Source organism: Annulohypoxylon maeteangense, assembly GCF_022496945.1.
Source record: "Annulohypoxylon maeteangense strain CBS 123835 unplaced genomic scaffold GGS22scaffold_8, whole genome shotgun sequence".
NCBI classification, from domain to species: domain Eukaryota; kingdom Fungi; phylum Ascomycota; class Sordariomycetes; order Xylariales; family Hypoxylaceae; genus Annulohypoxylon; species Annulohypoxylon maeteangense.
The window spans coordinates 1171390-1195137 of NW_025953255.1; the positions used below are offsets into that span (position 1 = coordinate 1171390).

At 46.5% G+C, this 23748-nt stretch overlaps 5 protein-coding genes across 5 annotated transcripts; 3 read left to right on the forward strand and 2 right to left on the reverse strand.

Annotated features, from left to right (window-relative positions):
* Positions 1-8317: 8317 nt before the first annotated feature.
* Positions 8318-10396, forward strand: GGS22DRAFT_163317 (uncharacterized protein). The gene has a single exon (XM_047961342.1). The coding sequence runs from the start codon at positions 9035-9037 to the stop codon at positions 10166-10168; it is 1134 nt and encodes a 377-aa protein (XP_047819115.1). The 5' UTR covers positions 8318-9034; the 3' UTR covers positions 10169-10396.
* A 2637-nt stretch (positions 10397-13033) lies between these two features.
* Positions 13034-14290, forward strand: GGS22DRAFT_188572 (Las1-domain-containing protein; the record flags this gene model as incomplete). Its single annotated transcript, XM_047964736.1, has 2 exons — positions 13034-13380; positions 13636-14290. The coding sequence occupies 2 exons, from the start codon at positions 13034-13036 to the stop codon at positions 14288-14290; spliced, it is 1002 nt and encodes a 333-aa protein (XP_047819116.1).
* Positions 14291-14940: 650 nt separating this feature from the next.
* GGS22DRAFT_163320 (hydroxyacylglutathione hydrolase) lies at positions 14941-16668 on the forward strand. The gene is made up of 11 exons (XM_047961343.1): positions 14941-15055; positions 15113-15155; positions 15238-15325; positions 15389-15460; positions 15518-15551; positions 15638-15851; positions 15916-16007; positions 16071-16205; positions 16264-16290; positions 16358-16444; positions 16503-16668. The coding sequence occupies exons 1-10, from the start codon at positions 14990-14992 to the stop codon at positions 16442-16444; spliced, it is 858 nt and encodes a 285-aa protein (XP_047819117.1). The 5' UTR covers positions 14941-14989; the 3' UTR covers positions 16503-16668.
* Positions 16669-17203: 535 nt separating this feature from the next.
* On the reverse strand, positions 17204-19203 carry GGS22DRAFT_141766 (MFS general substrate transporter). Its single transcript, XM_047958746.1, has 4 exons — positions 18787-19203; positions 17861-18707; positions 17724-17778; positions 17204-17660 (listed from the first exon to the last, which is right to left on the reverse strand). Exons 1-4 carry the CDS (start codon positions 19071-19073, stop codon positions 17491-17493), a joined length of 1359 nt encoding a protein of 452 aa, XP_047819118.1. The 5' UTR covers positions 19074-19203; the 3' UTR covers positions 17204-17490.
* Positions 19204-19485: 282 nt separating this feature from the next.
* Positions 19486-22886, reverse strand: GGS22DRAFT_163327 (high-temperature-induced dauer-formation protein-domain-containing protein). Its single transcript, XM_047961344.1, has 5 exons — positions 22543-22886; positions 21781-22485; positions 21129-21725; positions 20836-21079; positions 19486-20785 (listed from the first exon to the last, which is right to left on the reverse strand). The coding sequence occupies exons 1-5, from the start codon at positions 22636-22638 to the stop codon at positions 19797-19799; spliced, it is 2631 nt and encodes an 876-aa protein (XP_047819119.1). The 5' UTR covers positions 22639-22886; the 3' UTR covers positions 19486-19796.
* Between the last annotated feature and the right edge of the window lie 862 nt (positions 22887-23748).

Below are 23748 nucleotides of genomic sequence, written 5' to 3' on the forward strand. Positions count from 1 at the left end.
ATGACTTGGATAAGATGGATGGTTACACCTTTAGCTTTACCACATGCAAACTAAGCTATTATATAGTACCCAGGTAAGCTGTGAACAATATTGGACTTACGTAGCCTGCGCAATGTTCCGGAGGATAGTCAGCCGTTATCACGACCTCGATAGCCATGACGCAATTGGTTATCTATTTGTTGTGTATGGTATCAGGACCGCAAATCATTCGCCAGGTTCCATGTAATCGTGTACGAGCGTACATGGCTAGGGTACGTAGGTATGTCTACTGAATAATACCTAGTAGATCCAGATTTACGCGCTCGACGATGTGCCGCTGAAGTGGTGATCAATCATCCCAAAGAGCTCGGGCGATTCGGCTAACGTCGACATTATTTCCTACGCTGTACGAAAAGGGGGAGTCCTTCTCTTGAAATCGGACGATTGGAAGTTCGAAAACCGCAAAGTATCTTTTTTTCCCAACACAGCATACAGCAAGCATACAACACACATATTGACTTGTACGATGGCCGATCCTGTAACAGCCTGGTCGACTTTGAGACCTCGTTTACCTATCCATTTCGAGACGGGGATACGACAAAGATGATGTATTCGGAGATATGTTAGAGAGTATTAGAGTATTAGATTCCTCCACCCACGCACATCTCGATATTGGTTTGCGCGAAGATTAGATTACCCCTACTTTGGAACATGCTGACGGTGCCGGGAGGTGCAGGAACACTCGAGTTTGAATCTTATTAATTGCCAGCCTTGGAAACAAGTCCGTCTTTCATAGTAAAGTGCTGACCGGACTTGAAGCCCGATCCTTTCCGGGACGAGGTTCTCTTATTTACCTAGTAGTTCTCTTATTATTTAGAAATTATTAGTACCCGAACTCATGTAAGATATGACAAGATGTACAAGGGCAAGGGAGACAATATCGGTAGTATTGTCTCTTGGGATCATGGCAAATCGTGCCTTAATTCGTCTTACACACACCACGCTCAACGCCCTAGGGCTATGTGACGAGTTTAATAAATAAGCGGTGGTTCAGGTATTGTCTAGCGGAGAATAGGCCCTTCTTGGCTCCTAATAGATGGGTTGGGCTGCACTAATTAAGTTGCCCCGAGGCTTAGCTATGGCTTTGGGAGGATTGAAGACATGTAGGTGCTATACTATTGGAGGTCAATGTCATGCGAAACTAAGACTTGCACCAATCAATCATTGCCGATGGACGTTCATGTTGAATGTCGATCAGAGGGTAACCACCGGTTATGTTAAGTTGGCCTACTAATAACTCACCTCGGAGAGTTTCGTCAGCCTCCTTTCGATGAGGGCGTAAGGGGTAGAGAGGGGTGTCAGGTTACTGAAATTATAATAAATATGAAAAAAGTCGCCTTCGTTGAAAAAAGGCCTGCAAAGTGGCATTAAATGATTAAATGGATCCATCCACAAAGCTACGGTGGACATTGGACAGCAAAGCTCTTTGAATCCGCTCACCGGATGTATGCCGTGACCATTGGTAGTGGCGATACGCAGCAATAGTAGTAGCAGCAGAAGCAGAAGCACATCTGGGATCCAAGGCTCCGTTAATGCGCCTAATTAACCATCCTTTATGGGGTATGGAGAGCATGGAGACGGAGCTGGGCTTCCCTGGACTTCCCTGAGCGCGGGCTGAAATTGGAGCAAGGACAGAAGTAGTGTTCTGCATTATACGTATAATGAAGTTGCTATACGGTATAATATAATACAAGCCTCATTATACCATTATACACATACAAAATTGTATAATAACCGGTATAACGCTGTATAAAGGCCCAAAACTTCTACGAATCGACGATTTTCTCCCTTTTCTAATACATACGATGCCTCAATTAATCAAAGGATATCTCATTTACTAAGTACAATCTTTAAGTTGGCTCTGAACGCGCTTTCTAGGTATACAGGACTCTTCAAGGAATCGATTAGATTAGATTAAAACTGATAAGCTGGCGTTTATCAATGTCAATTCCTATAGAATACCTACCTAGGTACGTACGTATAAACGCGTCTTCTGAATCCTTTTTGAATTTGACCAACGATCAGATCGATGAAATGGAACAGGAGATTTATGTACGCTTGCTAGATCGGGCAGGCATATGATAGGGTTGTTTCAGATTTATTCATATTTTTATTAGAGTTGGGTAATTTTCTGAATAATTACCTTGATTGATCGCAATAATTGAAGCTATTTTGATTGTATGTGATACATGAATAACCCCTGTATAAGTGGGGTATTTGCGGGGCCGGAGGGTTTTTCCATTCCGTTATACGTATAATAATCTATTATACGGTATATGTATTATACAAAATACGTATTTTGTATAATGTATTATACATTGCAGAACGCTAGACAGAAGGTCGAACACAGACCTACCGCCTAGGATCGGATTTGGAACATTGGAACCTCGTCACATCGGAACATGGCTGAACCCGAAAGGCCTTACAGAGTGAAGACTTTAATAAAGTACCTACCTAAATACATGCTCAGATGCTGTGGCCTGTAGCCTGTAAGGATCCTTCTTTTTAGGATGGGTTGATGGGTTGATAGGTTCTTTAGGGGATGTAACCCTCTACTTTACGGCGAAGTTCCACGGCTGTTAGAATCATAGGCGATCTTTTCGGCGTTGTTATTCGACCCCCACAGTGAGATGGGCAAGTCACAGCAGGGATCGATTGAGAACCCCTACCTTGTGAGATCTAAATCAAGTTCTTATGTATTATGTAGCCTAGTTCCAGGCCGACAGGCTCTAGGGCTCGGATGGAGTTTTACTGTAAAAAGAAATCGAAATCTTCCAAAAGAATTCCCTGGCGTCGTTTCCGGCATCCCTACCTGAATGCCTACCAAGGTACAATACCTAACCTACTAGGTAGCCCATAAAAACCCCATCCCATCAACTTGATGAAGATCTAAGTTGCCATCTTCGTACACCCGGTGGCTGATGCGTACCTATGTACAGTTTAGTAGTAGTATTTACATACCTACCTACATGCATATTATGCGAATCCCATCATACTTACATACGCGTTTGTGTGTCCTGCCCGAACATGACTTGTCGTAGACAACATTTACTACTACTACTACAACTACTACTACTACAACTACTACTACCTTCGGCAGGCAGTTGCTAACAAATATAATCATCTGACTCCCGTGGTAAGCGTGGCACGAGGATCAACATGTACGTACCTGACATTCTTGTGTGGTGGGATGGACTGGATGGGCAAGGGACGGGCAGGATGGGTGCTTTAAGCACCGACATCGACCGGTCATATTGAATCGTGACGATGACGATGGTGGAGTTGGCCCTTTACGATGGAGAAAATGCATGCTGCACAACCCTGAACAGTGAACGCCTCTCTCGAACCTTACATAGCAGGTGCCTACCGGTACGCAGCTACGCTGTAAGGCCCCCTGAGTGCAGCGCCACAGGTCGAACAGAAATTTATGAAAACTGGATTAGCGCCGCCCCCGGTCGAAGCCCACACAGCTGACGATTAGCGGCAGTAGACGGCACGAGGGAACCGTTCGAGGCTTTGGGACTGCAATTCGGCCGCACAGATCGCCTCCGGGCTTACCTTAGGTAGTTGGACCACTCAGTTGGCAACGTAACCACGCTTGAATAATTAAGTGGAAACCCTATCGAGACCCTGAAGACCTGACGGCGTTGCCATGATCGTCACTTGGCAAGAGTTGGCTGGCTGCTAAATACTACACTGATACACTGCTACACTAAAGTTCAGTGGAGCTGCTATCGGAGTCCAACTGGCTTTAGCTATTACACGATCCCACTAACTCAGCGCTCAATACACTAAAACGCGGATGTCAAAATCGGTTCGGTTCGGAGCTCCCAAGGGGTCGTAGTTACAATAGTACCACCTTGCCCTTCCTAAGGGATCTCGGGTTAGGTATGTATGTATGTACATAGCTGTGTATGTATTCCAGTTCGATACGATAAAGGGAAAATATCACCAAGTTCAGCCTTTATGTATCCCATCTCATGTGATGGTTTATTTTTGTTTTATTTGGTCGCCCGGCTCGACACATGCATAAGGCCACATATGGGTCTAGTTTCACCGAGGCTCTTTTTAATCTCGTGGGCTTCGACTAATAAATGTGACTTGCAACCTAGAATGCAGAGCCTTTTATTCCCCATCCCCATCTCCATCCCGCCACGAAACAGTAGCCTGCAGGTAAGCTATGTGTGGTTTCGTCAAAACGGGCGACTGGATGACCGCGCTCCAGGGAGGGTGGGCTTGGTAAGGTTCTTGGTGTGGGACTGCGCAAATGGTAAAATCACGATCTCTGACTCGCAGAGTGCTTGCATCGGTCTTGATCAATGTCATCCATGCCCGCGACGTTGGACGGGGGTTCCTTCTTTTTAATAGGGAATAGCGTTGCTGACCGAGGGATATGGATGTATGGACGTGCGGATGTATGGTGAATTGCCGTAGTCCCACCGCCTTGATATTGGAAGCTTGGAAGATTGGAAGATTGGAACTTGTTTAAGGAACTCTTTTACCCTTTACGCCTTGTGCGACGTCCAAATCCTATCTTAGATGACGATGATGCTTTGTCCGTGCCGGGAAGGTGTACTGCGTACATATACCTACTATGTACGCATTGGTTGATCGAAACTCGTGAATCGTATGTAAGACCCAGCATCAGCAATCCCGGGTTGAATCCTTGGAAGAGATTTGGTTGGTCGAGACATGTTGCGTTGTAACTCATAATACATAACACATAGCAAGACCGGCAGACGCTTCGTCGATGGAAGGAAATTGGTAGATGGGTGATGGGTTGAATGGTAGATTGGCAGATTGGGCAGCTTGTTTCTTTGGAAACTAGGATCTTTTCCACCTGTTTGGGGCCTTGAGCTAACGGCTCCAGGCATGGAGGGTTTCATTCTGCGCGCTACTTACGCATATCATGTATTATCGACAATACACATTTGACTTTCGACTTTCGGACAAGAGGCTAAGAAGGACCTTGAAATATGATGATCGGTGGCTGAGTACTTCGTGCATGTACACAAAACCACGAAACCGCGGTCGTACTTCGCGACCTTGCGATCCTTACTGAGCCCTGACAACACCATCATGTATTATCGCGATGGTTCGGATCGATCCAACCTGTACCGAGCGGCAAAGAATGTCCTTTACCGACATAAGAATAAAACAGATGCAGCCAGCCACGGCTGTTGTGTCGGATACAAGTGTGACTGTGCTGTAGTCCTAGCTCATAGCCACTAATACTCCCTACTCCTTACTCCCTAGAAGGCCGCGTACTAGGTATCAATAGGGTATTAATAGGTTCCAGGTAATACCCCAATAGCCCAGGAGCCAACCGAATTATGTTCAAGGGCGCTGTGATCTGCATTGCTAAATATTATTTTCCGTGGGCACTTTTAGATCACCCATAATAGTAACCCATGTGCGATTTGCGGAGTGAGCGGATTATGGATTACGGATGTGTGCACTGACTGAGTCGACAGACTTAGAAGTTGTTGATGTTTGAGATTAAGAAAGATTAAGAAATTCCACCCAGTGGCATCCACAACATCCATTACCTAGCACCTACCTAGTAGCTTTCTTACCCACAATAATCTTTGAGGGCAGGAGGGGTGGATAAACAGCTGAAGCTTAGATCCATGAAACTTGATGTAACCGATCCATTTCAAAGTACCGAAGTATCTCATTATCTAGGTAGCTGGAAGCAATGAACTAATCAAGATTGTCTTAGTCTCTTCATTTTATACCTATTACAAATGGTCAAATAATAAAAGAAACTAGATTATCAAGGCGTCGTTCCTATGCAGCATTAAACATGTAAATGACACTAAAAAAGAATTATCGTAATACTAAGAAAATACCAACAATATGGCGTTCGAAAAACAATAAAGCCATCGCGAGCAAATTGATGCGGTGGAGTTTCAATACTTTGCAAGATATCGTTTTAGCGAAAGACTCAAGGCTCAAGGCTCAAGCTGCATGATATTCCGGATATTGTACATGTAAGGAGCAAGTTATAGATATTACTTTACTTACACGATACCATACATGTACTATGCAATAAGGTGCAACGGCCCATCCTGCCCATCGAAAAAAAAAAGAGGCGCGGTGTAATAGATGGTGTACCTAAGTACGTCGGGTGTCCCTGCAAATGCTACTGTACTTAGGTATTTGGGTATGCTAAGTTCAATAATGTTCCTTTAGTGGTCTAAGGGGAGCGCTTCATAAGGAAGGCAAGGACAACTGGAGCACACGCATGGGAGGCCACCGGAAACGTCCCCTACCTCCTACCAACTACGCATGGCCAAGCGGGTTTTACGTCTGATATTATAATGAAATACATAGATACATGCATCATTTAGTGCGTACATTAAGTACATGTAGGCATGTATGAATGCTAATGCTAATGAACCTTGCTCGCAAAGAATGACAATTTAGATCCAATCATCGTCCCGAAGTTAGTCCATTTAGATGGATTCAAAATCCAACCATCACAGGTACGATCTGGGTCAAGTCAATAATAAAACTAGCGATGCTTGCTTCGCCTACGAGTAATACTATACTACAATATAGTATGTACATGCGAAAATGTCCTTATCCCTTGTACGCAAGCTACTAATACGCAATATCGTCGAAACTTACAAAAGGCGATTATCTACCTACACATGCATCAAAGTATCGATCTTCAAAGAGACATAATATGTAATACTAAAATATCACAAAGACCCTTGTTTTATATAAGAATCTTTGTGTATATTATCCGTCACGATTTACGGCCAATAAGATGTCAAGTGCAGGTTGGGATATGCCCTCGTGGATGTGAAGGGGTAAGTTCAATGGGGGGGTTTTGGCCCCCTTGAGTTTTCGCTCCCTGGTCAAAAGTGGGTATTTCTGACCAATCAGATACAATTATTTCCCCACGGACCACTTTTTCAAATATGAACTTGATGTATTTCTTCTTGATCTTTTAACCAATCAAAACTCCTTGTCGATTGAGAAGCTCCTTTTTAACCAATGAAAACGTGTGTTTTAATTGACCCATTTTTAGTAACCAATGAAAAACTCCATATTGGCCAGGATTAAGCCCGATCCGAATTAGTGTCATACACGGTTCAAAAGGAGGCTAATCCCAACTGGATCTAGTGGCATAGCTCAATTGGCTCATTTCAAAGAGTTATTCTCAGAATGGCAGTCGAAAACCTCTCAACCAATTAGAGCTTAGTGATTCGTCTTTAAACTTTACAATGTACCGCGCTATACCCAGATTGACCAGACCATACCCAAAACAGTTAAGCCTTTGAGCCAGGGAGCGAAAACTCAAGGGGGCGAAAACCCCCAGGTTGAACTTAGAAAATAACATCTAAGCTAACAACGCTAATTCGTTGCTTAGTTCGATATCAAATACCTAGTACAAGGGAATGAAAATAAAGGAAAGGAAGGGTCTAGCTTGATTAAGATACACTATGGGTGTGGTTACGAATGGTAAAAATGTATGTTCATCACCAAACTACGTCCAAGTGCAAACATCAATTCCCCTTCATCCACTCCCCCCCACATTCCGCCAAATCTCACCCCCTATTTTTTTTTCCCTAAGAAAAGCGTTTCATGTCTTGGCGCGGTAGCCAATTTTGAGGCCTGGGTTAAGAAGCTAGGAAGCCTGGTCTGCGTCGAGGTCCATGCCCATGGACCACCTGCATGGGAATGATCCACACGCCGCAGGCTAATAGTAATAAAGCGGCTATGGAGTACGTAGTCGTGATAATTTAATGACCCCTCGGGTTCGACTAGCATCGCCTTCGTGCTCTCCGTCGGCAACAACCCTCTCTTGCAGGGGTCAGCATAACGCAGTACAGTACGTGTATGTAATGTTATTATCGAGCCAGTCATATTGACGCTGTCCAGGGTTACCTTACCGATGGAACCGCCTTGGATTCGAAGAAGCATCTGTTGGATCTTACCGGAACGGTTAACTCCTCTGTAAGGTTCATGGTCTTTAGATCCTTGTAGTCAGTTGCCCTCTACTATGTAGTAAAGGCGATTAATGAACTGGCACGCCCCCTTTTGCCGTCTGACATCCGCACACATACACCACATACACACCCACCCCCTGGACACAACGATGTATTGAGCCTATCAATGACAATCGTCAAGCAAAAGCCTTCCTACCGACGCTAGGATAAGCACACATCCTTTCCTTATTCCAACGCACCCTTCCGTCAATTTCTGCTCATGTTCTACAAATCCACACACCCCCCCTCTTCTCTAACATACCCCTTCCCTTCCACACCGCAGAGCGACAACACGGAAATGGTAAGGCGATGGGGGCCAAGGATTACTGCTTCAGGCGCGTAGTACCTTTGTCCCTTTTACGCAGTAGACGTCGTTCGTAGTCGAAACCCGTTCCTTTGACCGCCCACCCACTTGGAATATACCTTGCAGCAAGCAATAGGCAAGTCAAAGACTTTACAACCTACCTAGTAGACAACCTAGTCTAGTACACTTACACGCCAACGTTGCCATCACCGTCCGCCCGTCCCCGGTTTATCAACACAATGAAGGATCCCTTTTTAGACCGACCAGATCCCTGCCGGAACCATATGACGCAGGAATAAAAAATAAAACAACTAGGCGGGAACCGTCATACAAGTGAAGCAGATATGCGCAGACACGCACTTTACATGCATACATAACATACACATGCCAAACCGGACCATGTCTCTAAGTAGGTATTGTTTCTCGGCCCTACCGCCCCAATATATCCATCCCGTATACCATCTCACATAGCAACTCTCCCCACGCTTTTAGTTTGATTTATCCTTTTTAATAATGAACCCTTGCCTTTCTCATCATACTACATTCTTAGACTAAGTAGCCTAAGTTGATCTTTGAGCAAACTTCATATTTTATCTAGTCGACCTCCCACCTCATGTTCACTCACATGGGACCTTGACTCTTCAACTACCTTCTCACCTCTATCAACCTCTCTATACAACACCTCATCAAGATGATGCCCACTCTCTTAGGGGCAAACATGCCCCACGTACCTTCTCAGAACTTTGCCTCGGATCCAACTTTTGCGGAACTATCACGGCAGCTCGCTATGTCAGATTCGATGCGTAGGATATCTCGTGGTTCGGCCGGGCAACGACCTCAAAACAACATGCGTGTTGTAAAACCTAGCAGTGCTAGTAACAGCCCGCAAGCCATGATGGCACGCCGGAGGACAATGATGAACGACAATAACCTCGCCCGTCGACGGCAACAAGTTTTGGACCAGGCCGTTATGCAGCAGATGCAAGACTACACATCCTATTCGGCACCCGTTGAAGACCCCATCAAGAGGAGTAACCGGCCAGTCAGCTGGCACCCAAGCTCACATATTCAACAACCACATATGCATATACCTATGCCACAGCAAGACTTCTCACAATACATCGTCCCGGCACCGATGGCATACCACCAACCAGATATTTACTCTGGTTACCATAACTTACCTCCAACCCCCGCGGTTTACTCTGGACAGACTTCACCTATATCCTCCATGTCTCCACTATGTCTACCATACGCAGCATCTTCTCAACCGCAAACCATGCCGACTTACATCTCACAAGAGGCGTGGAATTCTACGCCGCAATTCGACACCAACTCTTACGCAACGAACTGTAACTCTGGAGAAATGGAACCTTTCCCATCATTCACAAACCAAATTCCGTTTAACTGGGGCGACAGCCTTGCTGCTCATGGATTTAACGTTTGCACGGCACCTCCAACGCCGGACGAGTTCCAGGTCGCTCAGCAACCAGAACCAACGGTCACTCCTGAGGAGTCGATACCGTACCAGCCACTTGAAGAATCAGAGGAGGAAGAGGGGGAAATATTGGTGGGGATGGGTTTATATGATCCACCAAAGACGGAAATGGACCCAGGACTAGACAACTATCGAACAACCACATCTCAATTATTAGGAACAACCTACAGGAGAGGACAGGGATGGAAACTAGAGGAAGCTTGGGAGCCACCAGCAACAGACGATGAGGATGGTGAGGGTGATGAGGAGGAAGAGGAAGCAGAAGAGGGGAAAGAAGAAGAGAAGGACAAGGCAACAGAGTCAGCCGCGGCCGAACAGAACTGGATTTAGTTCAGCAATGTTTTCCAGGACAATCGTTTACACTGCTATATCTGGGTGTATGGAAGACTAATTGGAGCCTATGAAGACTACCTGTGTCAGGGGAATTATGCACAGCATAGAGAGGAGATTATCATAGAAACTACTTGATATTTGGGTCAAGGTCTAGCGTGCACAGAACACGCAGCCTTTGATCTGCTCAAAAAAATCAAGAAAATACCATTTGGGAATTTTACTCAACTACAAATTTCAACTGCAAGCGTGAAACGTGAAAATGTGTATGTATACAATTTGTGAAATGTTATATTTGATAGCGCTAGAAGAGGTACAAAGAACCAAGTTCCAAAGTACAGACAGTTGCTTCATTCTTGACTCAACTGATTCATCCAACTCATCTTCAGGATTCATCACGATGTTGGAGGTACGTACCTCGTAATATATCAAAGTAGCTTCGTACCTTTAAGGATCTAGGAACCTGGGCTTCTTCTGGTAGGCTAGACCAAATTTACGTTTGTCGATGTGCAGGGGAGCAGGGGGAGGATTAAAAAGCTCAGACCAAGCGGGTCCCCAGGCAGGGATCTCCAACGTTCTATTTGGGGCTCTGCGTCAAAACCGCAAAACCGACGCGCACATTGCAGACATTGCAGACATTGCAGGAAAGGGTACGTAGCTACGTCTCTTTCCTTCCGTGCTAAGAGCCCTAGCGCATACCCACGCCCTGACCCGAGACGGTCCCATGTGGATTTTACCCCACTGCTTAGATCCAAGTGGGGCACATAGGCGGAGCTGTGGATCTGGCACCCTGCAGCAACGCTTGCGTCACATGTCACTCTAGCAGTCTAAGAGCCTTTCCATGCATGTTGGAATATTTGTGGTCTTTTTTTTTCCCCTTCTTTTTTTTTTTTTCGTAGTGGATGGGCTGGATCATGATGGATACGTACTTACGCCTATTATCCACACACTATCCATATTATACATAATACTTAATAAATAAGGTACTAACCACTTAGAGCTTGACGAGCCAAGCAATCTTTCTTACGCAAACCACGCAAACCTCCCAAGCCTCAAAATCCATCACGAGATATGATTACGGTTAACCTAGGGGTTGCTGGGTAGAAGTTTCTGCTGTTTAGTCTCCTCGTTTATAACCGCGAACACAGCTAGGCTACCCATGGCAGCTAGTCGCCGAATGAATATACTACGTACATTCATTGTAACATCGATGCGAAATATACGAAATAATATGTACCAACCTAACTAGTAAGTTAGCTATCTTAAATTGGCAAGGTGTTTACAGGATGGGAGGAAAAAATAAGAAGCTTGTTATTAGACATTAATAATACAGAAATCATATTTTTCATATACATACATTTCCATGATAGTTGACTTGCCAGCTTGTCTATCACATTGTTACATGGCTGCCTAGCAGCAAACAAATCAAATGAAATCCGAAGTTCCAGAGTGTAAGATTCGTGGCTTTGCGAAAAGAAAATTACAAGGTTCCAAGGTTTCTCTTTCGGCATCAATATTTCGGCTCTTGCTGGATTTGAGACTTGCACCTGCACTTGCGCTTGCACTTTTTAAGTCGCTTACGTCGGCGCCAGGTGTGTTTGAATTACATATTAGCAATTATCGATATAGGAACCCCACGTACCCGTACCCGTACCCATCGACCCCTCCATCAGATAATAATAATATTTTTTAAACTTCCCCTTCAATACTACTTCGACACTACACCGAACCATATGCCGCATCCAGTTGCATCGTTTAATTCTTCCCTTCGCCACCCATATGTGTGTACCTTATGCATCGAATGTATACCTGAGTTGGCAGCACAGGAAAAAGCCATAACCGCTCGCTAGTTACCACTACTTTTCGCAAATTATGTAAGAAGACATCGGCACCTAAGCTATACCAAGCCCCTCTCTTCCTCGGTGTTGAGGCAAGAAGGAGCTCAACGCCCGGATTCGCAAGCCTGATCTGGTTAACATGTTGATTCCCAACGTCCCGAATGCTACTAGGTACTGTCGTCACGTTCAATATTGGTTCAATATTAGTAAGAAAATATCGCCACTACGAGTTATATATCGTCGACGATCAGTGAATTGAACTGGCAAGCCGAAAACCACAATAGGATAACCGAGAAGGTTCATAAGGCTGGATGCAAAACCATAACCGTTCAGTTGACTTACGGATTATTCGGATAATACTCGACTTCTCTCGGAATCTTCTTATCCCCAATCTTGACGCATAGCCGATACTGTGAAGTTGTCAAGGTCTATACCTAGTAGGTAAGTACCTAATGGGTATGACATCGAAAAAGTAAGTGGATACTACGAAGTCGCAGCTATTCTAATTTCTCGTTTTCGTTACTACGCTGTAGGCAGTAGCACCTTTCACTTGATCCTTTCCAATCACAAAGAGATTTTCTCATTCATACTAGGGACTTCAAGAGGTATCCATCAATGGTGTGGAATTTGAAGAGAAATCCCTTACTTTTAAGATCCATGTTTAGTTATTACCTAAGATCTTAAAATGTTAGCTCGAACGGGAGGCGTACGTTGAAAATCTCAACGACTAGCAAGACTCATTCAAGCTGTGGTCACGGATATTAGTGTGTTAGTGCATAAAGCGATAGGTACTCTGAAATTGGCGTCTTTTAGTTAGCGGGGCCGAGTACTTTTCCGTGGGGCCTCTAACGGGACCTTGCAATTTTCTTCCATGGATTTCAAGATTCAAGAACGCCATTCATTAGTCAAAATCATCCCAGAGGCCACGAGGAGTTAAATTACACGCGACCTTGGAAACAACTATCATTTAAGCCGTTAAATCAATCTCGGCAGGTCGGCCTTGCCGTTTATAATCATCTGGACCGTAATGGTTCAATATCTACACACGCCATGGCGGGACCGCGCTGAGCTATTGAGGGTTCGAGAACAATTCTATCCGTCATCATCTACCGGTGATCCTCAACACAACCAGGATGTCGGCGATGACGGAGATGATGGTGAAAGGAACGACGAGGAAATAGTAAAAGAGGAGGCGGCAAAGCAACACGCCGTGTCGCGTGTCTCGATGTGGATGCAACGCGGCAACTGTCCCCACTTGGTCGAGTCGACGGCCCTCCTGATGGCAGCCATCCTTAGCGATCTCCACGAGACCAGGGCCCGGGCCAACTCCTCGTCCTACGCCCTCCGAGCCGCTTACTCGGCCGCCTTCAGTCGGTACGTATTAGCCACCCTTTCCATTTCCACGGCCCTCGGTCGCGAGACCCAAGCCATTCCCTCGTCAACCCCGGGTTACCCAGTCCCAAACCTTTCAGAGACACGTCGTGGCTATATACCAGGGTCGCGTACCGACCCATCTCGTGTCGCGGATGGCTGAGCCCCCCGCATCTTCGTCGCCGGGATACGGCGCAGCGTGATATGATATGGCAATCGAACCACTCCCCAGCTAACGACGGGCACGTCTAATTATAGCTTCGTCACCGGTTTGTTAGATGGACAGCAGGACAAGCAGCGCAAGATGAGCATGTACGCCGTGGCCAAGACCATCGGCCTGCCGGCGACCTTCGTCGAGCTGCGCCACCAGGCTACCCACGAGCAGCTGCCCTCGCTGTCGAAGCTCCGCGCCGCGGCCCGCAAGGCCCTTGTCTGGATTTGGGAGTACTACTGGAAGGACTTGCCAGGTGGTCCTGATGCGGCTGAGGAGAAGCCGGATGTGCGCCGGGAGTTGGTGTTGAGGTATCTTGGAGAAGAGGAGAGGGTGAAGAGGACGGAGATCCATGGGCAGTTGAAGCGCTGGGATGAGGCGGTTCTGTTAAGGAGTCTGGCTGAGATAGGGGATTCGTCTGAGGACCCTAGGATTATCTCCCGCTCGATACGGTTGTCGCGGGAGATACTTGATGGTGGGTTTTCGTCCGAGTCGGGTGATGCGGAGCGTGTGTCGAAGACGAGGGACTTGGAGACTGTGAGGGCGGAATTGCAGATGCAGGATGGCGAGCTTGATGCTATGGATGTTGGTGAGCCTGTGTGTGAAGCTGCTGAGGAACGGAATGAGGTATCGATGACTCAGGCGAAGGGGTGGACGAGGTATGAGGGGGCTTGGAAGCCGAGGCCGATTGGTGTTGTTTGAAGATAGTGGAAATACACTTTTATGATACCATTTTGGTATGTGTAGACGCCGATTTATTTGGCTGAGTACATATTGTGAGAACTAGTCGGCTTATCTCCTGAGTTGACAGTTGTCTATCCTGTTTTAGGATATGAGTGAGGCTATATTGAAGCGGAATTACTCTTGCTATATCAAATGGGTAGGTGAATATATAGTTTATGGCCAAATGGTCAAGTTGATGTGATATACCATATTATTATATAGGTATCTGCAGGGAATAAGTAATTTAGGGGTAGAGCTTCGATTGTAGACTTGAGTCAATTCACGATAAATTTCTAGACTCTTTTCACCTTAACCTACGAAGTTGATATAAATTCAACAATTTCTATTTAACTTGATAGCTAATATCAACGATATTGAATATTTTATCGAAATCTACATATTTATTTGAATATTTAAATGGTATTCCTCACTATGACAAATTCAAGCAATCTGATAGGTCGGGTAATGAGAGCTTAGCTATTCAACAGCTGGCCGCCAGATGTAACAGGCCGTCTGATCGGAATATACGTCATGGAAATTGCCGTCGGCGTCTTGGTATTCGGAATACCGAATGCGTTTGTAAGCGGGAGGAGGCTTCGGAGTATAGTTGCATCACGAAATCGGGGTATTGTTATTTCACAATCATTATCGCCTACAATCTTAATCACATATTACCTTATGAATTACATTGCGAGAGCAAGACCTATATTTACTACCCGAAGAATAGGCACCTTGACAACAGCTGTAAGCTTTCTACATGGTGGTTTGCCATCAAGGTGCTCAGTACTAACTCCGCTATAGCTTACGAGATCCCGCGCAATGCATATCCAATCAATTCCCATGTGTAAGTCATACTAAATATTCATATAAAATACCTAGTTGGTGGGTAGCAACTTGGGAAATCGTTTCAAACTGAGACTTTGTAGGGACGGGGGGCCACGACAACTATGCCTACCTGCTCATTGACGATAAGTCCAAGGATGCCGTTGTCGTCGATCCCGCAAATCCCGAAGAGTAAGTCGAGACTCATGAAAGATAGCTATGATGTTTTATGACCATCTAACTGCTTGGCGACAGGGTTACGCCCATCTTAAAGGAAGCCATAGCGAGTGGCAAGATCAATCTCACGGCTATTGTGAACACACATCAGTGAGCATATCTCCATACCACCACTACCGACTTACTCGGCGCTGATACCGTTTCAAGCCATTGGGATCACGCGGGTGGGAATGATCAGATCGTTAGTCTACCCCGTCCACATATGCCTGATAATACCTGCTTTATTCCTCCTCTTCTATGTAGGATTCTGACTCAGACGTTTGATAGCGGAGCGATTTGGGCACTCCGAACCTGCCCATTATCGGGGGTAAGGACTGTCAGAGTGTCACCCAGACCCCCGCCAACGGCGAAGGATTCAAGCTCGGTAGCATTGCCGTGAAGGGCCTTTATACCCCGTGTCACACACAAGACAGTATCTGCTGGTTCGTGCAAGATGGAGATGATAAGGCGGTCTTCACTGGCGATACCCTATTCCACGCCGGTGCGTATTTCATAGTACCCCGATATGTATAGGAATCTGTGAGAAGATAGCTGATGAGTCCTAGGTTGTGGACGGTTCTTTGAAGGCACCGCGGCAGAGATGAATGTTGCCTTGAACAAGACATTAGCCTCTCTCCCGGAAGATACTAAGGTCTATGTAAGTGTTTACTACTGAGAAACCTTACTCTTTATATTATGAGCCCGAACTAAGATTGGATAGCCTGGCCACGAGTACACGAAATCCAACATCAAGTTCGGCATCTCGATATTACAAACCGAGGCGACCGAGAAGTTACAAACATTCGCCGAGAACAACCAAGAGACGCAAGGGAAGTTCACGATCGGGGATGAGAAGGTAAAGGATATCATCCATGACTACAGTTGAAGTTCCAAAGCTAATAGACATGGCATAGCTGCATAACGTATTCATGCGAGTAGAGGTAAGTAATTCAAGTTTACTGAAGCTCACGAATAACTCGGCGATAAAGCTGACCCTCTCTTCCGTAGGACCCCGTGGTCCAAAAGGCTGCCGGCAAGACGGATCCTATTGATGTGATGGATGCACTACGGACAATGAAGAATAACTTCAAGTGAGTAAGTAGACCTTGTAAGCCCGAGTTTGCTTCGAATATGTTCTTTGCTGACAACCCAGGCCACCGAACGAAAGCAAAATATAGATGAGGGATGTGGATAGGTTGAAAGTGCTATACTGTCATTAGTGCCTAAATCGCAATCCAATCACTTCGAGCTCTGCCAAACAAGACCTGATACATGCCTAAGTAGATATGTCTTAGATATTTCTGCATTGACTATTGAACTATAAACTTGAAAGAATTTCTCCAGCAAGCACCAAGCTTCATCCCATCTAGAATATGCTGGATGCAATCAGGTACTTGCGGAACGCCGACTCAATGAATCGACGCGGATTTTAATCTTGCTTCACTGTCCACACTTGCACGCTGTTTGTGAATCAAAACGGCAAGCTCTAGCATAATTCGAAGCTGTTGATAATGACCAATAGGTTTTCCATGTCCTTCCTCAAATAGACTTGCAGACTCCATCTCCATGAAACCGTGATATCTCGCAACAGGCCCTCCTACCTACCATTATTGTCAACCTCATATTTCCTGCGCAATCGACAATTTGCGACAAATTTAATCGAAATACCGAAAGTATTATCGTTTCGAAATGGGCGTCGCTTGATATCTCCGATTCATAGTGACTTGAGTTCCTTGGTCGTTGTTGTAGAGAGAAAAATCTAGCGCAGAAAATTTTCGGCAATTTATATTCTAGGGCTGGAAGGCGGGTGAACTTCGGCAGCTGTCGGCAGCTGCTAAAAGCGATAGGCTAATGGTGGATTCTGCCCCTTAATCCCTTAAACATCCATTTCAATTTGTCACGATGGGGCCTACTTCAATACTTCGACGATCGAGACTTTGAATATTGCGTGCATATTGATTTAAATATTGGAAGCAGTGAAGTTCTCGTACGACACCCATTAAGTATTGAGAGTTGGTTGGAAAATTCCGAGTCGGTATGATTTGATTGGTCCGATCGACCCAATATACTCACCGAGACTTCTTGGGGCTTCATGGCGCATCTTACGCACCGGTGTGTCTACGGAGTTAATAGAGATACTCCTATTCATCCCGCTGTGGTACCTTTGGGACAAGCCACCAGCTTATCCCACCGGCAACGAAGAGCGCCAATACGATAGGTTGCAAAACAGCCACACCGGCTCTCGTCGCTATTAGACCAGTCACAGATGGGAAGATAGCGCCTCCGGCTTGCGCTATGACGAAGATCAATCCTAAGAACAGATTCGTTAATTTTCGGACAGCACGGGTAGTTAAGATATGATCTGAATTCTTACCTAGCGCCGCAGGTTGGTCCTCTCGAGTGAACAGCTTGGAGGCGACGGACATGCCCTAGAACGAGAACATGTCAGCGTTTGAAAGACCATAATTCGGCACTACGAGAAGCGAAATGCTTTTCAAAAAAGCAACCTACAGTGGCGAAAAAGGGTCCGGTGAAGAAGCCGATGAAACTCAGCGCCACCGCACTCCCCACGATATTCGGCTGCAGCCAAAACACCAGCTGCAGCACGACGCACAGCGCGCTGTACACAAGCAGCATGCGCTGCTCGCCGTACCGAAACGTAGGCTCAGCTAACAGCAAGCGACCAGCTAGCATGCCCCCGTACATGCCCGTAGGCACGTACCCAATAGAAGAGAGCTCGCCGCCGCGAACGGTCGTCAAGAACTCAACCACCCACCCACCAGCAGTCATCCCCGCGCCCAAAGTGAAGAAGTAAAACAGGCTCAACAGCCAAAACGTCCTCGTCCTCAAAATCCGCAACATCCCCCTCACAGCCTCCCGATTCCGCATCTCCGCCCCGCCACTCCCCCCAGGACTCGCTCTCCCCCAAAGCGTATCTCCAAACGCAACGATCACGCCAAAGACATTAAGTACACAAATCCCAACCAGCACAAAATACACCCTCCTCCACCCCTCCCCTTCCCCATCCCCATTTCCCACCGTAGCGACCCCCGTCCCAACAAGCGGACCAACAAACAGTCCCAGCGCATAGCACGCATGAATAAACCCTAACCAGCGATACGGCACGTTTCTCAGCCCGCTGACAAAGGCATTGCTATGCGCGTCCTGGAACGCCATGCCCGCAGCCTGCAAAACGAAGGCGGCGCAGAAGAGCGGGAAGGGACCCCGCGCGCGCAGGATATGTGCGAGGAGTTGGAGGAGCGCGCCGCTGAGGAGAAGCTGCCCGAGGGTGAGGTGTGCGCTGATGATGGGGTTGGTGAGCGCGGCGAGGAGCCACCCGGTGAAGGTTGTGGCGTAGCTGGGTGGGTTTAGTACGTAGGCAGGTAAGTTGTTAAGGTAGGCTTGTAGGTAGGTAAGTAAGCAAGTAGGTTACCTACATGATAGCAATCTCGCCCGTGCCGATGCCGAAGCTGGATAGGATATACGGGATCAGGGGTCCCAACGTGCCGTCGTTGACACCGGCGCAGAAGAACGAGTACCCGGCTACGACCAGCTTGAGAACCGGGGTGGTGGCGGGCTCGCTCTGGATGATTTCGGTTGAGGCCGGGGTTTCATCTACCGGTACTGCCTCCGCGTCTTTGGAAGGGAGCTGACGTAGCTCGGTGATGGAGAGAGACCCGGTTTCGGTGGGGGTGCTTTGGGTCTGCGTCTGGGTCGCCGACATGGTGGCGGATTTTCTCTTCTTGATTGCAAGAATTTCTAGTTTTCGGTGATCTTTCTACTTGTGCCATGCAGTATACGATTGAGATTCATATTATATTTAAACTTTATATCTATCAAACCTCATATTATCTATCACCCTTGCCTACCTCCTCATACCCTTGAGTTCTATCGGTAGAAGGTCGGCAGAAGGCCGGAAATTCTCAAGTGAAGAGTTCGAGATGTTACCATTTTAGGACGCTCCGGACCGCCTTTCCGGACAAAGCGATCCTGAGCCAACACCAATCAGACAGTCCGGTTTATATTGTCAACGGGCATAGAGGCTAGGTAAGGATCAAGGTCATAAGTTCCTCTTTGCTACTTTCACGAATGAGACATGCATATTTGACTCCAAGTCTCGTGTGATCTCCGGATTATTGTGTAGCTACCCCTGTCCTTGAATACCTACGCTCGATCAACTTCCGGACCTCGGGTACATACAGCTTATAGTATGAGACTATTCCAGTTCAACAACCATAAAGACAATCCGTGACAAATGAGCTGTCAATTTCGGCGACTTAGGACTAAACAGGCTATGCATTTGAGTTCCTTTCCAGACAAGTGACACGAACTCAAGACTAAACCAACACCCGCTTGGGTCCATATCACCGTACAGTATGATGGATATGTGCTCTGTACTGCGTACATTGCTTGATTAATTCACTCTTTAGCGCCCTAACGACGCATACTATGTGCCACGTTGTGGCGGTAATCCAGGAGAAGCCGGAGATGCGGGTCCGCCTCGTAGATTAATAGACCCGATCCTCGACACGATATTACTACCCACGGCGTCCACCGCTCCCCGGGGCGATGTCAGGGTTGGACCCTGAGCTGCCGTTTCCTGCACCTTAAATAGCTTGATTGACGTTCCATTCCAAACGCCGACAGTGCCCCTTGCGACCTGCATTTCGCTGGCAAATACAAAACTCCAAACCAACGACTCGTACCAACCCAACGCAAGCGGTGACCATTCGAAAGAATGTACTCTGACCGGAGAAGGCTCAACCGCAACCAAGTCGGCTTCCTGGATGGCCTTCAGTGTCGCAGACGATGGAACGTCCGCCGTCAGACCTTGGCGATTGATTAATGCTGTCAATTGCTGGATGACAGTGAGTATTGTGTGGAGGGGAAGTTCCGGAAGCCAGCTTTCGATCCAGTCTGCTGAAGGCTCAAACATAGCCACCATAGACTGCCCAGCTGCTGAATAGCTACCAAGACTAGTGGTGCTATTTTGCCTGGAGAATGTTCCTACACCTGCTGGCATCTTTCCCCGAGCCTTCTCCGACATTCCTCTTAATTGTGTCGGTACCGCATCTTCCACGTCGGCAACAGAAGAAGCCCGGGAGGGGTTCTCGCTTGGGCTTGACTGCGCTGGAGTTGGTCGGTCGTCATCATCATCATCGCTGTCATCCTCTTCATCGCCAATGGCAAATGTCGTATCCTCTTCCGGCACATTGCTAAGTGTAGGTGTTCTTGGCTGTGTCACTGTAGGGCTACGCAGACTTTCGGCCGAACTTCGCCGGGAGCCATTATCGAATGGATCTAACGGTTGCCCGTTTTCCTTCCTTTGACGGTTCCGTCGTTCAAGTTCTGCCTGTCCACTTTCAAGCGTGAAGGATCGCAGGGCCTCAAAGTATTTCTTGTTCTTCAAGATCAAGTAGACAAAGTGGGCGTTCTCTGTTTCGATGTTAAAAGAATCCAAGAATCATAACTTGACAGGCGCTTACTCTTATATTGGTGCTCAATAATGGCATTCATCGATTCTAAGAGCGATCTTAGGAGATCGTGGTTGCTGTCGTTGGCAAGAAGAAACGAAGGGGACGACATCGAGTTGTATAGTTGTAGCAGCTTCGAACACGTTGTACCATTGATGCCTTCCACGTAGGCAGCGATGTTGTTGATTACAGCAAGTAGTGCTGGGTATATAGCTGAAAGTTTGCCCTGGCTTCTCGTGATGAGGTTGTAGATTGACTAAAGGGAGTTAACTATGAGATCCCTCGGCAATCTGAGAAGAACTCACCTGTATTAGAAAGTCGGCATATGTGCCCTTGAAGCCGGGAACTCTTATGACAGCTGGTAGGGTATCTTGTCCTTCGAATTGTTTGTTGAGATTAACACCAAAGTTCTTCTCGACACTCAACGTCTGTAACAAGAACGCACACATCCGCACGACGCCTTGCTTCGAAGCATCTGCCTTGTACTCAGTGGCATAGAACAAAATGAGTATAACAAAATCATGGGCTCGTTGGGTGTCGATCATGAAAGACCTGAATCGTTTGTTACATTGAGTAATCTCCCAAAAGAGCATGATGATCTCGGGAGAGAATCTAGTCGTAGATTGTGTTCCAGGGATATACGAGATATTAGCTTGGATGGGTTGGTTCAGTATTCGGGTCATGCCGTCGACAATGAACTGGAAATCTTGAGGACGATGTAGTCTTCCGAGGAAATGGCGGTAGTAGTTCTTCGGAGCAGAACCGGTGGCAGGCTCAGGTATCGGGTAAAGGAGAACGACGAGCAAGAACTGAAGGGTGTAAGTGACAAGGATCTCCTTTGGATCCTTGAACATCAAAGTGTTGTAAGGCACACGCCAGCTCGCTGGATTGTATTTTAAAGTCTGGAGTCGTTAGCGCTGGGGTGGCTTAGATAGATTTGTTCCAAGATTAACTTACTGTATTCAGAAGAGAACACAACACAGACAAGACGACCTGCTTATCCGGACATGTGCAGAGATATGTCAAAGCCTTGGTGCCCTTGGTTGGTAGTATGTTAGGGGACATGTACATGCTCTGGCTTGTCAAGGTCAAGAGCAGACGTAGTATCTCGCATCGATTACTCTCGTATTCCTTAGTCGTAGGCACAGCAGTGTTACAACCCACTCCGCTTTGCCAAATGGCGTATGTGACCTTTGGCTTGCCATGGGGTTGTTTAGGAACTGTTAAGTCTGAGAAGAACAACAAGTCGATGAGAGTGTCCATAAGCTCTTCCGCCAACGGCTTGGCCTCCTCGAACTCGTCAGCAGGTGGCTTTGCATCTTCCTGGGCTTCATCGAAAAGAACTTCGTTCGCAATAACAGCCCGTCTTGTTCGTTTCCTCCTAGAACCCCAGAAGAATTTATCTTCCCAGCGTTGTAAGTGATCTACCTCGTAAAGGTACGGCAGGACACGGGTTAAGATGCGAATGCAGTTTAGGGCATCACGCTCTGGTGCGAATTCGGGATCAGGGAAAGAGGGGTGATGTCGCAATATGAATAGTCGAGATGTTACTGCGAGTATAAGGGTTTCTAGGTTTTCGATAGCTCGATCGCGGGTTCGACGAATATCGGCAGGGGAAAAGAGGCTGAATATATCTTCAGAGGATTCGGGAAGCTCCCAAAACTGTAGACAATTAGTTTCTATAGAAGATGGATTGATGAATAGGAAATTAGTACTTACGGAGGTCCAATAGGGATCATCGGCAGGTATGTGTCGCTCCTCTGATAACCTAAAGATCCCCTTCTTGAAGACTAGCTTGGAGTCGCTGGCACCCATCGCGACGAAGTCATGCCTCGTCTCACATTGAGCGACGTAATTGAACCGAGGGGATGATTAACGACGATGCGCCGAGAATTAGTAAGAGGATATAGTCAAAGACTTCAACAGCCGATGGATTATTATAGTGGTGTTACAGTTTAGTAAGTAGTCTCAAAGTTCTTGAATTCTAGAATCTTGTCATGGATCAACGAGGTTGCGAGGTTGCGGTTTGCGGCGTTGCATTCTGTTAACTTCAAACACGCTACAGTTAAGGTCTAGCTAGCACGCTAGGTACCTCCATCTTCTCCAGGGCTCCATCTGGATATCTGTACCTTCACTTTCGCTTATCTCCAGGGCTATTCCTTATCGGTACTTTAGTACTTGGATACTTTCTATCAATAGCTCAAGTTATGTACCAAGGTACCTTTTTATGAGATGGGAGGTCAAGTGACTTTCCTCCTATCATATCCCTTGGTATCAAATTCACATTCATTCTATTCGCCAACCATAAACCTCTCTCGGTTTTAACATACCCAATCCATCTTAAGCATGTCATTCTTATGATGGTTACTTCCGGTGTGATATTGACATATATCAATATAAATCGTTAATCTTCTTCTACTTTACCTCTCGGGGCGATCCTGTTCAAACCTTCCAGAGGCATCATCCGTAAGACTGCTCGGTGTGATGGGCTGAGCTGGTATTGTTAACAACTTCTACATCTTTGAGGAATTATGCAGTAACTAAAGAGAGAATTTTCTTTGACGATTGGCTCCTTTCTACTCTTGATTTAAAGGTCAATAGGGGCCTTGAATTAAGATTGATAGCAAGATTCAGTGAGTCTCTCCCACATCGTCCATTGACCTAGAAAGGAGTCTTCAGTGTCATTTCATATTTGTCAGAAACAGCAATCTCGGTGTAGCCGAATGGATATTGTGGCACTTAATCTGCCCCGAAACATTGTTGCGCCGTCAAAAATAAGCTGATTAAATCTACATCGTATTACATTTCTTAAGATGGAGGTTTCCAACTAGGTAACAAAACGCGTGAGGATTGTAAGCATCGGAAACGGTCGGATGACATATTGCCAATAGCCTTTCTAGGTAACCAGCGAAGCAACGTCGTCAA

What these genes read in the sequence shown, in the direction of transcription:
- GGS22DRAFT_163320 (XM_047961343.1), top strand. Translation starts at nt 14,990, where the DNA reads ATGAATTACATTGCGAGAGCAAGACCTATATTTACTACCCGAAGAATA. An exon ending in TAGGCACCTTGACAACAGCT is followed by an intron (nt 15,056 to 15,112) that starts GTAAGCTTTCTA and finishes ACTCCGCTATAG; the next exon opens with CTTACGAGATCCCGCGCAAT. An exon ending in TATCCAATCAATTCCCATGT is followed by an intron (nt 15,156 to 15,237) that starts GTAAGTCATACT and finishes GAGACTTTGTAG; the next exon opens with GGACGGGGGGCCACGACAAC.
- GGS22DRAFT_163327 (XM_047961344.1), bottom strand. Translation starts at nt 22,638, where the DNA reads ATGGGTGCCAGCGACTCCAAGCTAGTCTTCAAGAAGGGGATCTTTAGG. An exon ending in ATGATCCCTATTGGACCTCC is followed by an intron (nt 22,486 to 22,542) that starts GTAAGTACTAAT and finishes AATTGTCTACAG; the next exon opens with TTTTGGGAGCTTCCCGAATC. An exon ending in ATGCCGACTTTCTAATACAG is followed by an intron (nt 21,080 to 21,128) that starts GTGAGTTCTTCT and finishes AACTCCCTTTAG; the next exon opens with TCAATCTACAACCTCATCAC.
- GGS22DRAFT_141766 (XM_047958746.1), bottom strand. Translation starts at nt 19,073, where the DNA reads ATGTCGGCGACCCAGACGCAGACCCAAAGCACCCCCACCGAAACCGGG. An exon ending in CCGGACCCTTTTTCGCCACT is followed by an intron (nt 17,779 to 17,860) that starts GTAGGTTGCTTT and finishes TTCTCGTTCTAG; the next exon opens with GGCATGTCCGTCGCCTCCAA. An exon ending in GGACCAACCTGCGGCGCTAG is followed by an intron (nt 17,661 to 17,723) that starts GTAAGAATTCAG and finishes ATCTGTTCTTAG; the next exon opens with GATTGATCTTCGTCATAGCG.
- GGS22DRAFT_163317 (XM_047961342.1), top strand. Translation starts at nt 9,035, where the DNA reads ATGATGCCCACTCTCTTAGGGGCAAACATGCCCCACGTACCTTCTCAG.